This window comes from Dysidea avara, chromosome 14 (assembly GCF_963678975.1).
Source record: "Dysidea avara chromosome 14, odDysAvar1.4, whole genome shotgun sequence".
Lineage (NCBI taxonomy): Eukaryota > Metazoa > Porifera > Demospongiae > Dictyoceratida > Dysideidae > Dysidea > Dysidea avara.
Genome location: NC_089285.1, coordinates 769,983 through 785,357, shown reverse-complemented (window position 1 = coordinate 785,357; position 15,375 = coordinate 769,983). Strand labels below are relative to the sequence as shown.

Below are 15,375 nucleotides of genomic sequence, written 5' to 3'. Positions count from 1 at the left end.
GTGGATAAATAATTATGGTTACAGTTCATCATACAACTGGAAGCCACAAGTCCCTAAAACTCCATATCAAAGCTACTCTTCCGGTGCATCACTGATGTCAGCTGACTTACCATCTCCAAGCCCACAGGTGTCTGATGAATCATTCAATGAAAGCTGTAGCTTTCAAGTCTGATGACTCTTGTCAAGGTTCTAAGTGGTCATTTGAGGAAAGTGACATAGATGAAGAAGTACCACCTCTCCCTCCTCCTCTAGATGTCTCACTGCTAAGTGAAAAAAGGAAACTTGATTCAGCAAAGACCATAACTGACACTTTGAAGTCATATCAGGCAAAAGATAGTTCTTATCAAGAGTTCAAAGACATCCCTCCAAGGCAGGAGAAGAAAATAGATAACAGGGTATATCCTATAACTGAAATATTTAATACTCGGTTTTTGTCAGATCGTTTAGCTGAAAGTGTGTCCCGACCAAATTTTGCTAGAACACTAGCAGAAAAGTTTTTTACTGAAGAAGTCAAAGTATCATCAAATGTTTCTGGACAGTGGGGCAAGAGAAAGCTTGACCCTGATATTATATCAGCTATCAGAGTAGCCTGTTTGAGGATGTGGCCACTGAAGTCTATTGAAAGTGAGGCAGCTGCATGGCAGCAATGTGTGAAGGCTATTGATGAGTATGGACGACGATTACGTCGTAGCAAGGGGGTGTCAGGCAACTGTCAAGGGGATAAAGAAAACCATGAAATGTTGACCATTGTTTAACTGGTAATTTGATGATAAGTGATTGTTACATGATTGACTCTCACCTTGTTATATTGTTTAGGAATATTACATGTATACCTCTTTTTTTTTTGATTTTTTTGTACACTTTGTTTAGGCTCACTTTTTTCTTGTGTACTTTAGCTACATAGGCTCAATTATCTTCCTTCTTGTAGTTCACAAAATGATTTTGACAAGTACAGCTTGAAAGTGTGTACCACCATCAATACTTTCAGATTAGCAATGTAAGCATAAATTTACAGAAATATACTAAAAATGTGGTCAAGTGTGGTTTTTTAATGAGTAAAAGCTTATTTTTTGAGTATGACCATCAGATATTGGAGTGCCAACCCTTTATGCTGTGAAGTTCAGCCCCATATATACAGTATGCTGAAAAACTTTAGAAGTTACAACCCTACAAATATTAACAGCTTTACCCGCCCTTGTCTATACTGTCTGTCATACAGTTAATACATTAAATAATTATGTTAGAGATCACTAACCAAGATGTCTCTTAGCACGTTGAATTGTGCTGAGAGAAACGTCTGTTCCAGCTTCTTTTAAGATGCTACGTAGCTCTGCATTGGTCAACTCGTCATCCTCGGCTAACGCTTCATCTATCATAATGAGCTGGCATAATTGTAGCTTCTTTGCGCAGGATGGTGGTCTGCGCCGATCAGTAACAGCTCCTGTATCTTTATACTTCCATATTAGTAAACAAAGACTGGTTTTGCTTACTGATACCTTTTCTTCTTGAAGACGACGCTGAATATCTTTTAGCTTTATTTTATTGCGCCACATATTCACCACTCGCTGGCATATTTCTAAACTCATTCTTCCCATTTCTCAAATTTTACCGCCTCCACCTGATCTTAGCCTTTCATTCGAATAAATTGATTGTATGTGGTAATTTATGCAAAAATTTATAATGAAGAGCAAACTGTTGTTGTACATGTACAGTTATAATATAGCTACATAAGCTCAGGAAGCGAGATCGTCGTGGTCAGTGTGAACTTTCTTCACTGACATTGTGAGAGGTTAATACTTTAATTGTGACTAATTATGTTTCATCGCGATCTTCATGCATTTGTGTAGCTAGTTACTTGGTACACAAACTGACACCCATGTAACGCGTCCCAGCGTGTTTTTGCATATACCCCACGCGTTTGGATTGCGTGTCCCACGCGTGTGAGATGCGTGTCGCTTGCATGCGTGGTTTAACTTGTTGCTAACATGTACCGTAATAATTATTGCAAATACTTGTACAACATAACTTCTTATTCTGAGCTTTTATAAGACTGTTTAATGCATCCGGTTTACAAATTTATGCATTCATATTTTACGAATGCAGTCAGTCGACTAAGTAGAAAAAAATGCTGGGAGATTGTGCTTGAACAAAGCTATGTTGGATAAGCGATTTGAAAATTGCTCAGATATATCAAGCATTAAAATAACTGTAAATTTTCTAAGTAAAATTAAAGTATAAGACAAGGATTAGTATGTATGTCTGACCAAAATGGAACATCCTCGGATGACCACTAACTTTGGTTTGAAATAAAATGTCAGATATCTGCATGAACGTTATTTTAAGCACCATGCAGTATGTACATAAATTAAGAGTCTACCAGACATAGTTTAGCTAGCATTGATAGTGTGTGGTTGACAAAACAACCAGACACAGATTTTTATTAGTGTTATAAATTATAGCATTAGTGCAACAATTTATCTAGAGCACAGTAAGCTTAACTGTTTAAATATACTTACTATAATGCAGAAACTCTCGAACAATTTAAATGTTTATAAGGGTAAACTAGGGATGAGACAATACAAGATTTTAAAGTATTTGATACATATATCACAATACAATGATATATTGCGATATCACAATGCAATAATTACATGTTAAATTTTCTTAACTGAAAGACACACAGAATATGGAAATGCTAACATGGCTGTAAACTGGCACTTGCATTTCAAAATCTCAAAATTTTATGCCTACGTGGCTCGATACACTCAATATATTGTGATACAATATCAATTGCAGAATTATTGAAAAATTATGCCATACCGTGAGATTTCTGTAAGGCTCCTTGCAAGTTAATGCTGCTACCATACCAGTATATCGCCCAACCCTACTGGAGATCATTCAACATACATCAATGCATACATTCAATGTTTCCAAAAATGACCTACTGGATGCCTTTTGGTATCATGAGCAGTTCTCTCACCTAAGGGATGCAGATACCACTGTTAAATAACAACTTGTCCAACAATGCCAAGCAGAGATGGAAGCGGAGGACATGAATGAGAGCCTGCCAGCTGGTGGCCCTTTACAGTTTTTAATTACATTACAGATTTTGAATGTGTAGCTCATATTGAACATGATATTAATGTTGAAGGCATAATTAAAGCCTTAATCCCAATCAGAGTAGAATTTTAAACAAAATTAAGGATGCAATATCCCAAATATCACCCACCACAGAGGACTTTTAGCACATAGGTAAGAGTTTTCTAATTAAAACAGCTAAAGCAGCAACTGGAAAGGATGTGTTTAACATTGCATTGTTTACTCATGTTACCTGTAGAACATGGTAAGATACCCAAGTAAATGTGCCCTGGCCTGCTTAACCCTCTCGATGGCCCTGAATGCTTCTCCTTAATACGGAGACAACAATTCAACTTACTACTAACAGAATTATGTACTGTATGTAATGAATTCTGTGGTAGGAACTAAAGATAGTTGTGAACAAGAAGATGATAGGTTATTGGCCATGGATGAGGAAGATGATGATGCCACAAACCATATTGATAAAGAGCCTAACCCTGATGAAGAGCCCACTGAAAAGTTTGAAGGCTCTAGACAACCAGTTAAAGAGAAGGAAGAGTGATGAAAAGCCCAATAAAGAGCTTGAGGAAGATGAACGCAATAGACAAACAGTTAAAGAGAAGAAAAGAAGATGGAAGAGAAAGCAGAGTGAAACTACTAATGAGTCATTGACTTCTCACCAAATTTGATCTGTAAGTCCACGTTGCGATACTTTGTTTCGTCAGTTGAGCTAGCAAGTTGAGTGTTCCCTTAGCTGTGAGGTACATTTAGTAATTGTGTTTGTGTCATTGTATGTATATTTACCATTTGCTGCAGACCTAGCGAAGTCCTATTGGTTCAATTCGGCCTAGATAATTGAAAACGTTAGGAATTATGTGCACAGCATGCTCTGCTACATCATATCCCATGCTGAATGTTAAGGAGTATATCCAACATGTGAAATTGTTTCATGGGCATCGACCAGACTTCAAAATAACAATAACTTGTGGCATTGAAGGCTGCCAGATGTAACGGGTACACATGTTCATTGATTTCTAATAAATGTCACACAATGGATACACATGATAAGTACTGTTAGCAACCTAAAAAGCAATGGATACACATTTGATACACAATGGATACACAATGGATATGATTTCTAATAAATGTCACACAATGGATACACATGCGCATATAATTGTTATATAGTTGTGGCAGGAAACGTGATAAGTACTGTTAGCAACCTAAAAAGCAATGGATACACATTTGATACACATGGATACACAATGGATATGATTTCTAATAAATGTCACACAATGGATACACATGCGCATAATATAATTGTTACATCATACTATGTATATATATATATATCCCTAACATCTCCCTCCTTTACAACAACAAATAGAAAATAAACTCTACATCATCTCCCTTCACAAAAACAAAAGTAATACAATCACAGTGTAATCAACAGAGTTACTATACAATCATGGCCTAAAAAAATTATAAGGTTCTACAAAAATAAAGGCTATAAATATTTTAATGTCTGATGTAGTCCTTAAGCCGAGTTGGTGGCTTAGTAACTCGTCCAGCTCTAGAGACTACACGTTCCAAGGGCTGAGCTTCACTAGATTGATTCTGAGTTTGATTAGGTTGAGTCATTACTATCAAACACTTGTTCATTCTTGTGAGTTTGTTGGCTTGTGATCGTTGTCGGTATAGCCGACTCATCCTCAGCTCCTTGATGCATGGTTAACGTGCCTGGTGGTACTTCATTGATATGACATAAATGCTTTCGGTTTTGCCTTTGCGCTTTGACTAAATAAGATCAAGCACTAACTTTCTTCAAGACTGTGCCCTTTTTCCACTGACCCTTTTTCCACTGACCCTTTTGCTTGACTGGCTGAATGTGGACAATTTGTCCATCTGCAAGGGCTGGCAGTTCTTTAGCTGTTTGGTCATATTGTTGTTTAGTTCTTTGTCTTCGGCGGTTAATTTCCTCCACCACTCTCTTTGCTACTTTTGGTTTTAACAGTTTGCTTGAAGTAGGGAGTTGTGTGCATGTTCTTCTCGAGTGTAACTTTTGCACTGGACTGTACTGTCCACCCTCTGTTGGTGTATTACGCCAATACAGCATAGCCAGGTTTATGTCAATGCTGTCCTTCATAACCTTTTTTTAGCGATCTTCACTGTTGATTCAACCTTGCCATTACTTTGACTGTGGTATGGAGAACTGGTGACATGATTGAAACCCCACTGCTTAGCAAGGTTTTCATACTGTTGGCCTCTAAGGTTGTGGGCCATTATCCGTGATCACCTGTGATCTGTGTGTACTGTTGTCTGCTACCGGCCATGAGTATATTGATTGAAGCATTCACATGCAAATACTATGGCAAGGCAATCTTTCTCTATTTGCACATAATTTTGTTCTGCTTGTGTCAAAGAGCATGAGATGAAGGCAACAGGCTGTTCATTTTGCAGCAATGTAGCACCTAGGCCCTTTTCTGAGGCATCGCATTGTATTGTGACTTCTGCTTTCACATTATAAAATTTTAGGACTGGAGCTTTGGTGATCATAGTCTTCTAGGACTGGGATGCTTCCTCTTGTTGGGTTTGCCATGTGAACATGGCTGACTGCTCTGTTAGCAGCCTCAGTGGAGCTGCTACTTCTGCTAGTTGTGGCAGGAAACGTGATAAGTACTGTTAGCAACCTAAAAAGCGTTCCACCACCCGGATGTGGCATATCACTGATCGCTTTAACCTTAGCAGGATCTGGGCTGAGACCATCTTTAGTCAAGCGGTGTCCCATGTACGAGACTTTTGGAGGACACAGTTTAAGCTTTTTCTTGTTGAGCTTCCGGTTCTGATCTCGTGCTCGTTGGAGAAGAAGCTGTAAGTTGGCATTGTGATCCCGCTGGCACTCTTCCTCAGTGTCACCACAGCCAAAGACCAATGTCATCTGCAATAACTTCCACTCCATGAAGGCCTTGCAGCACTGCATGCATTCTTCTTTGGAACTCTTCAGGAGCTGACGAAATACCAAATGGCATGCGCAAATAGCGATAACGACCAAATGGAGTCCAAAACGTTGTCAAGTATGAGCTGGCATCATCCAGATTCACCTGATGAAAGCCATCTTTAGCATCCAGTACTGTGAATACCCTTGCTTTTGACAGTGAGTGTTGGCAGAAGCTCCTCTAATGTGGGCATCTGATACTTTGGCTGTCTTATTGCCTTGTTTAGGTCTCTGGGATCTATACATAGCCTAAGTTTACCAGGCTTCCTGATCGCCATCATGTTACTAATCCAAGGTGTAGGCTCCTCAACCTTTTTAATAATACGTTGCTTAGTGAGCTCTGCTAACTTTCGCTTTAAAGGCTCTTTCATAGCCACAGGTACCCTTCTAGGAACATGCTGTACCGGTGGTATTGACTTATCTACCTCAATATGATACTCATCCCCCAAGCACCCTAAAAACATCATATTGTTCAGTGAATTTAGCACTTATAACATTACACACTGCATGTACTGTTATAAGACCTAATTCTGTACACGTGATACCTGAAAGTAATGGCTTCTGGTCTCCATTGATGACCTTAAAGCTGAGCTGGTAGGACTTGTTGAAGTAGTTACATTCCAGTGTGCACTTGCCTAAAGTGTTGATGATTGAATTATCTAATCAAAAACAGCCAAGCTGTAAAAAAAGGAGTGCAGCCCTTGAAAAGGCTATGGTGAAAAAAGATGTGAAATCTAAGGTAGCGGCCAAGAAATGGCTGTGATGGTAGGTTAATGGTAAAATTTTTAATAACGACAATTCAGGTGAATTTGGTGCCGCTTGGTCAATTGGCACAAAATTCACCTGAATTGTCGTTATTAAAATTTTTACCATTAACCCTTTAAGGACTATGACACGCGGTTTGTAACAAAAATCGCTCCTTACAAGGACTCCCTGTAAGCTTACAAGGAGTCCTTCTAAGATTGCAGGAGTCCTGCTAACGTTACGAGGACTCCTGCTAACTTTACAAGGACTCCTAAACAGCAACTGCTAGAACTCCTAAGTCTTACAATGACTCCTTGTAAGCACCTTCCTCTTACTTGGGCTCCTCCTAAGGACACAGCAATTATTTATGTGGCGAATAAAAGTGTGCATTAAATAGTCTAGTAAATCAATGTGCGTTGAATAGAAATCTTTGCAGTGAAGATCTCGAGGTGGACGATCTTGAACAAGATTTGAGTTTGTCTTTTCGATGTCGAATATTTTGGGCTGGGAACAATACTTTAGTGAGCTTACGGAATTTTTAAGGAATGCAAATAAGCATTTTGGTTGTGTGGATGTAGATCATTCTACTCACATAATAGAGAGGCTACAGGTGCGCAATGTTATGAAAAGGTCATTTGCTTTAAGGTCGGTGGAAGCAGGTGGGTCATCCCCCTCACCCTTTTGTTGTTAAACGCATGTAAAAGATCAAGGCAACCAAACAGTCAATCTCATTTGTCCAATCCCCTGCTCCATCGCCCTTGCTTTGCTTTTGTTAATTTTGTGTTTAAAACATGCAGATCTGTGTGGAGAGCCTCACAGTCATTAGAGATCAGCTAGAATCTGCCAATGACTTGCAATTGAGACCAATAGTCCAGCAAATTGAGGAGTTGATAGAATGCTGCAGGCAAATAGAGCACAAATGGGATCAATACTTGGACATGCTGGAATCTACTGGAGGTCATTCTTACCGTGTTTCTGTACAAGCTGGTGTAAGAGGCCGACCACGGTTTGTCATACAAAGGGAACAGTTGTTGTACTTGACTTCACTGGGGTTTTCATGGACCAACATTTCTTCTTTGTTGGGAGTAATAGTGCGTTTACACTAGACTTCTAGCACGGCGTGGCACGGCACGGCATGGCACTAGCACGAGAACTAGTAGCATTTACACTATCAAACGAAAAGTGTGCCGGCACGCGAATTAAAGACCACGTGACCTCACATGACTTTACAGATCTCCAAGGAGCGATAGTGGATGATGGATTATACTGGTGAACTACGGTTAATTTTTGGCAACCGGGAGCAACATCGTGTCAAGTCACAACTACTTTCAGTCATTAAGAAGAGAACTGCTTTACAGCGAAGGAGAATGGCAATTTTCAAGCGTAATACTTCACGAAGGAGGAATTTGCTTCTCATGTCGGTTGCTGTGGGACTTTTAGCAGCCACAGTACCTCGCCCAAAGGTGCAGTGGACTTATGAGAGGTAGCCTATACATGTACAATAGTAATGTTTACGTAGAATATGTTGTAGCTATGTTTTTGATCAAATCAGTTAAATATTAAGCATTTAATGCTTTTAATTAATTAAACAGGTCATCCTACTGGTGGGATTATATTGTCTTAAGAACCTTTACTCCTGTGGATTGGATGGACAATTTTCAGATTAGTCGGGAGACATTTTACTATTTATGTCAAAAGCTGGGACCAGTCATCCAACGTGAAAACACTCAACTTTGTAATGCTATACCTGTTAATAAACGGTTAGCAATGACTCTGTGGTGTCTGGCAACATGTTCAGAGTATAGAACAATTGCACATTTATTTGGAGTTGCACGCTGCACTGTGTGCGTGATACTACATGATACCTGTAAAGCCATTATTTCAGTATTACAGAAACAGTTTATTAAATTTCCATGTGGTGAAGACCTTAAAACTGCTGCAGAAGAATTCAAGTCTAAAACGGGAATGATACAATGTGTAGGATCCATTGATGGATGTCATATACCCATAACACCTCCTGCCCTCAACCACACAGATTACTACAATAGAAAAGGGTGGTACTCAGTTGTTCTTCAGGCAATTGTTGATTCTAACTACCTGTTCCGTGATGTGTGTGTGGGCTGGCCAGGCAGTGTGCATGATGCACGAGTTTTTGCTAATTCAGGAATATTTTCAAAGTTAACAAGTGAAAAATCCTTGATTGTAATTATAAATCGAATACAAGACAAAAATATATCTTTATTTCTGATTGGTGATTCACCTTACCCATTAAAAACTTTTCTTATGAAACCATTTGCATTCAACACTGCTCTAACCAATCAACAAAAAGTTTTTAATTACAATTTATCAAAGGCTCGGATAGTTGTAGAAAATGCATTTGGACGGCTTAAAGCAAGATGGCGCAGATTAACAAAGCGTAATGACATGAATGTATCTAATGTGCCACACGTCGTTACAGCATGTTGTATTCTTCACAACATTTGTGAAATATTTGGAGATGAAATTCCTGATGGATGGATGGATGATTCAACAGTTGATTTATTAGAGCAGCCATCAACTACTAGTCCAGTGGAACGACCTGAAAGTGACGCTAAAGCAGTTAGGGAAACATTAGTTACTTATTATAACAATTAATACAAGTTAACAACAGCTTGTAGTAATAATCAATATACTCAATACATAGTTTTACTCTGCCAACATTCATAGCTACTAGGTAGGAGGGTCCATGTTAGGGTAGTATTGGGGGTTAGGATAGAAAGTGGTGTTCCCCTGAGGGTGCATCATCTGAAACACACGTAATTGGAACTCCCTTTCTTCTCGTCTTTGACGCTCAGCTCTTTCTGCTTCTTCCTTTCTCCACTGTTGCTCCATTTTCAACATCTCATAATCCAGTTTCATGCATTTCTCCTCCAAGTCAATGAAAAGCTTATCACTCTCTGCTTGACCTTTCGTCATTCTATCACATACTTTCTCCATAGCCTTTTCTACCTTATCAAGTTTTGTACTTCGCTTTCTTTTCAAACCTGCAAGGGGCTTCGTTTCATCACTTCTAGAAGGCTCTTTGGTGGCCGACGTTGTACTCGAATCATCCTTCTGACTGCTTGTATCACCACCATCCACACGACTCTCTTCAGTAATACTATTATCAGTGAAGGGTGAGCCACAGTTGCTGTCTTCCTCTTCAAGGACTGCTGTAACATCAACTGGTTCATCGGTAGATGTGTCAATTAACATAGGTGGCTGTGTAGTAGGTTTATCAGCCATGATTTTGTTCATTGCTTTATAAAATTTGCCATCTCGTCGCTTATTTCCTGTCTGTTTGTTCTTATCTCTCACTTTCCTATAATCTACTTTCAGTTTCTTTATCTTATCGCGACATTGGGTCCATGTTCTGTCGTAACCCTCCTCACACATCAGCTTGGAAATTTTCTCATACACCTCGCGATTTTTTTTTCAGCCTTCTAGCTGTTCTTGAATCGTAGCATCGCCCCATATCTCGATAAGTTTGAACGTTTCTTTGTCACTCCAAGCCATTTTCTAATCTTCTCTGTAATTCATTGTAAATTTCTGTATATCTTTAGACCGTGCCGTGCTGGGTCGTGCCAGCACGTATGCTCATGTGGGTCCAGTTTAGCTCGGCACGGCACAGCTCTGTCTATCAAGTGTTTACATTAGCAGAGCCGTGCCATGTTGTTCCGTGCCGTGCCGTGTTTTGTGCTAGTGTAAACGCACTATAAGTCGAATGACACTTTACCGTAGAAGAGCTGAATATGATCTACTTTCTGACCCATCACATTTACCTGACAATGATACTTTAAAAGATTTGATTAGAGAGATTAAAAGAGAACACCCGAACTTGGGACAAACGATGATTTTAGGTTTAATCAGATCACAAGGATATTACGTGTCCAGGGACTGAGAGAAGCCCTAAAACAAGCTGACCCACTTGGCACTGCTTTGCGGTGGAATTCTATAACTTACAGGAGACAATACAAAGTACCATCACCTAATGCTCTTTGGCACATAGGTAAATATTTTTTGTTGATTTTGTTTTACACCTACTTTGTAGACGGACACCACAAGTTAATCAGATGGAAGTTAGTCACCCATGGAGGAGTTGATGGGTTTACTCGACTGATTATTTACTTGCGATGTGCTTCTAACAATAAAGCAATAACTGTATATGAAGGTTTTTTGTCTGCTGTACGTCAGTATGGACGACCATCACGAGTGAGATCTGATCAAGGAACAGAAAACACTGCTGTAGCCAGGTACATGTTAGAGACTCGAGGAACTGAGAGAGGAAGCATGATTACAGGCAGCTCTGTGCACAACCAAAGAATCGAGAGGATGTGGAAAGATATGCACAGGTAACAAATTTTAATGCTGTTAATGTTGATCACAAGTTGCATTTTAGGTGTGTGACACAATTATACTACTGCCTGTTTTATCACATGGAGTTAGAAGGCTTACTGGATCCTCTCAATCATAAACATTTATTTGCTCTTCATTACATATACAAACCAAAGATACAAAAATCTCTTGATGACTTCAGGGAAGGGTGGAACAATCATAGTATACGCACAGAAAACAACAAGACACCCTATCAACTATTTGTGTCTGGTATATTACAGCTTCACCAGTCTGGCCTCACGGCTCTAGATTTCTTTGATTCAGTAGATGAAAATTATGGCATAGATGAAGCAGGACTTTCCCATGATGACTTTAACGAATCAGTTGAAATTTCCATAATTGAATTTGAATTATCAGAAGACAATTACAGGAACCTTACTAATACGGTAGATCCTTTAAATAACAGTGAAAGCTATGGAATAGACTTATACCAACGAACAATACAGTATATTGACTTTGTTGTGACAGTATAATTATTTCGATGATCACATAAAAACACATCAATTATATGACATGCATAAAAACCAAAGTAATCGGTTTAAGTAATAAATGAACCAGCATTTTCTGAACTAGTAAAGACAGTATTAAGAAATCTCCATTATCCATTCATATTCTGGTAATAGAAGGACATGTTTAAACTCAGAAACAAATTCGGGATAAGTCACGTATGTGGCTGGTAATTCCAGGGTGCTGGTACAAGTGCGACCCACAGGGGATCTACAAAATCCATTTGACTCATTATATATCACAGTAATGTGACTAGACAAACAAACTGAGCTTCCTGTGGTGAATCACAAAAGCCTGCGTACCATATCCATGTTCATGCTTGCAATGAACTGTTGCAGGTAGATGAAGACCCGTTCTTGGTTTTTGTTTTCCAAATCTGAACTAAGCACTTCCAAAACTTTAGCAGGTGTAGCCATGTAGATTTCATAGAGCTCTTCAACAGTTTTACTGTCCCACCATTGTTTGTGGATGGAAGGAATGCCACTGTGAATGAGCTTTGTCACAGCAAGAGGCTTTGACAGAAACTCGTAGTGAGCTATGTTTATGAGTAAAGTTTTGATTGCTTTGCTTGTTGGGATTTCCCTGCAGTTAAATCTCGCAAAAACTGAAATCAAATTGCTCTTAAAGTTAGAATTGAACTCTGTTGTGCACCTAATGGCTTCTTGTATCACTTTGGATTCAACTTCAGATAAAAAGTCTGCTATTGCTTCCAGTAATATTGAATCAGGCACAATATTTGTGGGGCCAATAAGTGCGCCAACTAAGGTAGGGAATGCTACAACTACTGGCAGATAACTGCAGGTTAAAAAGCCATGTGAGAGTAACCTACCCATAATTGGAAAAATGGTTACATCCACTTCTGGACGAACGGAGGGAGTTAGGAGGTTACAGCCATCAAAAAGTTTCTTTGTAGCCTCCTCCCAAAATCCAGAAAACAAGTCACGGGCTACACCACCACAGTCCACTGCTTGCTCACCAACATATCTGACACAGAAGGGAAAATGATTGGTAGGTCCATCGTCCGCAAACAATGTTAGTGTATCGTCAAATAGTTGGCTGCGACATACTGCGTGAGTTGGTCCTCATGTACAAAATGATTGCAGAAAAGTGTGACACTCCTGCTCAGCTAAAAATAGAAAAAGTACACAGGAGAATTAAGCAAAGTTTTTAATATAGTCAATCATACACATAATGGAAATCACATGAACATGTATTATAAGCAACTTACTTTCTTTTAAAACAACAACAAACTGGCGCTCAGTTGCTAACATAAAAACAACATAACATTTAAACACCTTATCTGCATAATGTCATACACATTTTGTAAATATATGATACAAGCAAACATGAAGCTCTAGCCACTATTTAAAATACAACTGATTGAGCTGGATGAATAAGTTTTGAGAGATGTATTATGAGTGTAACAAAAAATTAGGAATTTTAAATATGATTTGGGACTAATGTAATAGAAAGTGTTGAGATTATCCACGTACCTCCAGAAGTCATGCTAGTGCACACATAGTTCCTACTTCAGTTGTATGCCAAATTTGATTCTGTAATAGTGCTGGAGTAGAGGTTGTGTGTGCACTAGCAAGACTTCTGGGGATGCAATGATACTGTAATCTCTCCTTGTTTCAGTACTTTTTATTACATTTATCCCTACTCATTTTTAAAATTCCTGTTTGTGTACTTTTTACAGAGTTACACAAGATTTGTTGTATATTATTATTTATTTCTTAATTCATTGCCGTGTATAATCAGGAGCATATAAGCGCTGGAGTGAAACATCTGATATTAACCATGCTTAGGTGTTCATCACCATTTTTGGAACACCACCAATCCACAGACCATCTGTTGGTGGTTTTGTTGCGTAAGCAATTGGTAAGAAGCTCTTGCAATGCACCTGTTTCTTTGTATCGATGATTATGGTGATGAATTCCACTGGCAATAGGACAAAAGCTGGTAATAAGAGGGAAGTGGTGCTAACCAACCTGCTAACCAGCGTAATAAGTGTTGATTAAGTGTTGCTTAAGTGTAAGGCATCGCTGCTGGATGGAAATTGTGCTGCCGTTTGGCTTCTAGTGAAGAGACATTGATGATGCTCTACAGGGGGGATCTATGGCTAATGACGTTTCAACACCATTAGTGGTTTTCTGTATATAGAAGCGATAACTCTGCACTGATGATATCCTGTACCACAGATGTTTCACGCTCCTTTGCGCCTTTGGGGTGCTTATATGCTCCTGGTATAATATTGCTATGCAAGGATAGCTTACTATTTACACAGAAGTATAGTTTATGGGTTGTATCGTGCAAAACTCTTTAGGCAAAAACAAAGCATCAGTGGAAGGAACATCTGTGAGTATGCTCAATGATTTATCTTTTCACTTTGGCACTGAGCCACCCTGGTAATTAGTCTGGCAATGCAAGACTTAATTAGTACAGCAATATGGACCAGACAAAGCATTTGCCCTGAGGCTAATACAGTATCCATTGACCTAAGGATGGAATCTGGATTAGTGCTCACAGAAACTAGTGTTATATTGAAGTAGGATACTCTCCCCCTTATAATAATATGAATTCACTCTATAGTGAGTGACACTTCAAAACTAAATATTACCTGAATTTGATGAATGTTCAGCCATTTTATCATCAAATTCCATTATCCTTGTTACATGACTTTCCTCTGATGGCATACCACTTACTGCTTCACTGCAAACTACTTGTGACTTGTCTAAATCAAAAAGAATACCTGGGTCTATTCCATTTTCATCATCTTCAACAGCAAAAATGTGTCCAAATCTGCCATCTCCCAGTAACAAATCTGAGCAAGGTACGGCTGACCGTGGAGACACGGTATAAATCAACAATCTGCCTTTAAGATCACTAAACGCAAATGCGTATTGATACAAATTCTGAAACATTATAACATTATAAACATACAAGGTATCCGCATTATTATCTATACCTTAGTGGTTACATCCATCCCAAAGCTACAGCTTAGCTTAGCACTGGTCTCCCCAGGAACACGAATTCTCACATGATACCCACTACTGCTAAATGAATCATTTAGGGCATCCTTCAGTTGTGCTTTCTCCTCAGACATATTTTCAGGCACATGGTCCTCAGACACAGGTTTCTAAATTGAAAATGTAAGTAAAATCTGCAAAGCTACCGTATAGGGGGAAAGTTGTGATTGGAAACTATTAGCTGATATTTGCCCCTGTTCATATATCTTTGTACCACTTAAGTTATGATCATACAAATGCAGTGGTGGATCCAGAGGGGGTTCCAAGGGTTCCATGGAGCCCCCATTTTGTAAGAACATCAAGGAAGCTAGATCAAACTACTCTAATAAAGCAGTCATTCTAGCAATCACAACAGTCAGTGTGTCTCAATGCCACCCATGGTTGCAAATTTCTGAGATCAGTTATAATCTGAAGTTAAGAGCACTCTGTAAATTCTGAAACATTTTTTTGTCTCGATTCACAAATATCAATGCAAACAATCATCAGAGTGGAACCCCCCTTTTCAAAGTTTTGATCTGCCACTGGCATGTACATAGCAATACAAAAACACACACATACATGCACCCACATACACACAGATTATGCACATTACTACAAACATACCTCAAA

The 15,375-nt window shown here is 39.0% G+C and overlaps 2 protein-coding genes across 2 annotated transcripts; both read left to right on the top strand.

Annotated features, from left to right (window-relative positions):
* Positions 1-8,073: 8,073 nt before the first annotated feature.
* LOC136244833 (putative nuclease HARBI1) lies at positions 8,074-9,451 on the top strand. The gene is made up of 2 exons (XM_066036381.1): positions 8,074-8,300; positions 8,410-9,451. The coding sequence occupies exons 1-2, from the start codon at positions 8,074-8,076 to the stop codon at positions 9,449-9,451; spliced, it is 1,269 nt and encodes a 422-aa protein (XP_065892453.1).
* A 983-nt stretch (positions 9,452-10,434) lies between these two features.
* On the top strand, positions 10,435-11,827 carry LOC136244832 (uncharacterized). Its single transcript, XM_066036380.1, has 4 exons — positions 10,435-10,539; positions 10,730-10,844; positions 10,887-11,187; positions 11,235-11,827. The coding sequence occupies exons 1-4, from the start codon at positions 10,435-10,437 to the stop codon at positions 11,701-11,703; spliced, it is 990 nt and encodes a 329-aa protein (XP_065892452.1). The 3' UTR covers positions 11,704-11,827.
* The last annotated feature ends 3,548 nt before the right edge of the window (positions 11,828-15,375 follow it).

What these genes read in the sequence shown, in the direction of transcription:
- LOC136244832 (XM_066036380.1), top strand. Translation starts at nt 10,435, where the DNA reads ATGTGGGTCCAGTTTAGCTCGGCACGGCACAGCTCTGTCTATCAAGTG. An exon ending in GTGCCGTGTTTTGTGCTAGT is followed by an intron (nt 10,540 to 10,729) that starts GTAAACGCACTA and finishes TTACGTGTCCAG; the next exon opens with GGACTGAGAGAAGCCCTAAA. An exon ending in TAATGCTCTTTGGCACATAG is followed by an intron (nt 10,845 to 10,886) that starts GTAAATATTTTT and finishes CCTACTTTGTAG; the next exon opens with ACGGACACCACAAGTTAATC.
- LOC136244833 (XM_066036381.1), top strand. Translation starts at nt 8,074, where the DNA reads ATGGATTATACTGGTGAACTACGGTTAATTTTTGGCAACCGGGAGCAA. An exon ending in GTGCAGTGGACTTATGAGAG is followed by an intron (nt 8,301 to 8,409) that starts GTAGCCTATACA and finishes TTAATTAAACAG; the next exon opens with GTCATCCTACTGGTGGGATT.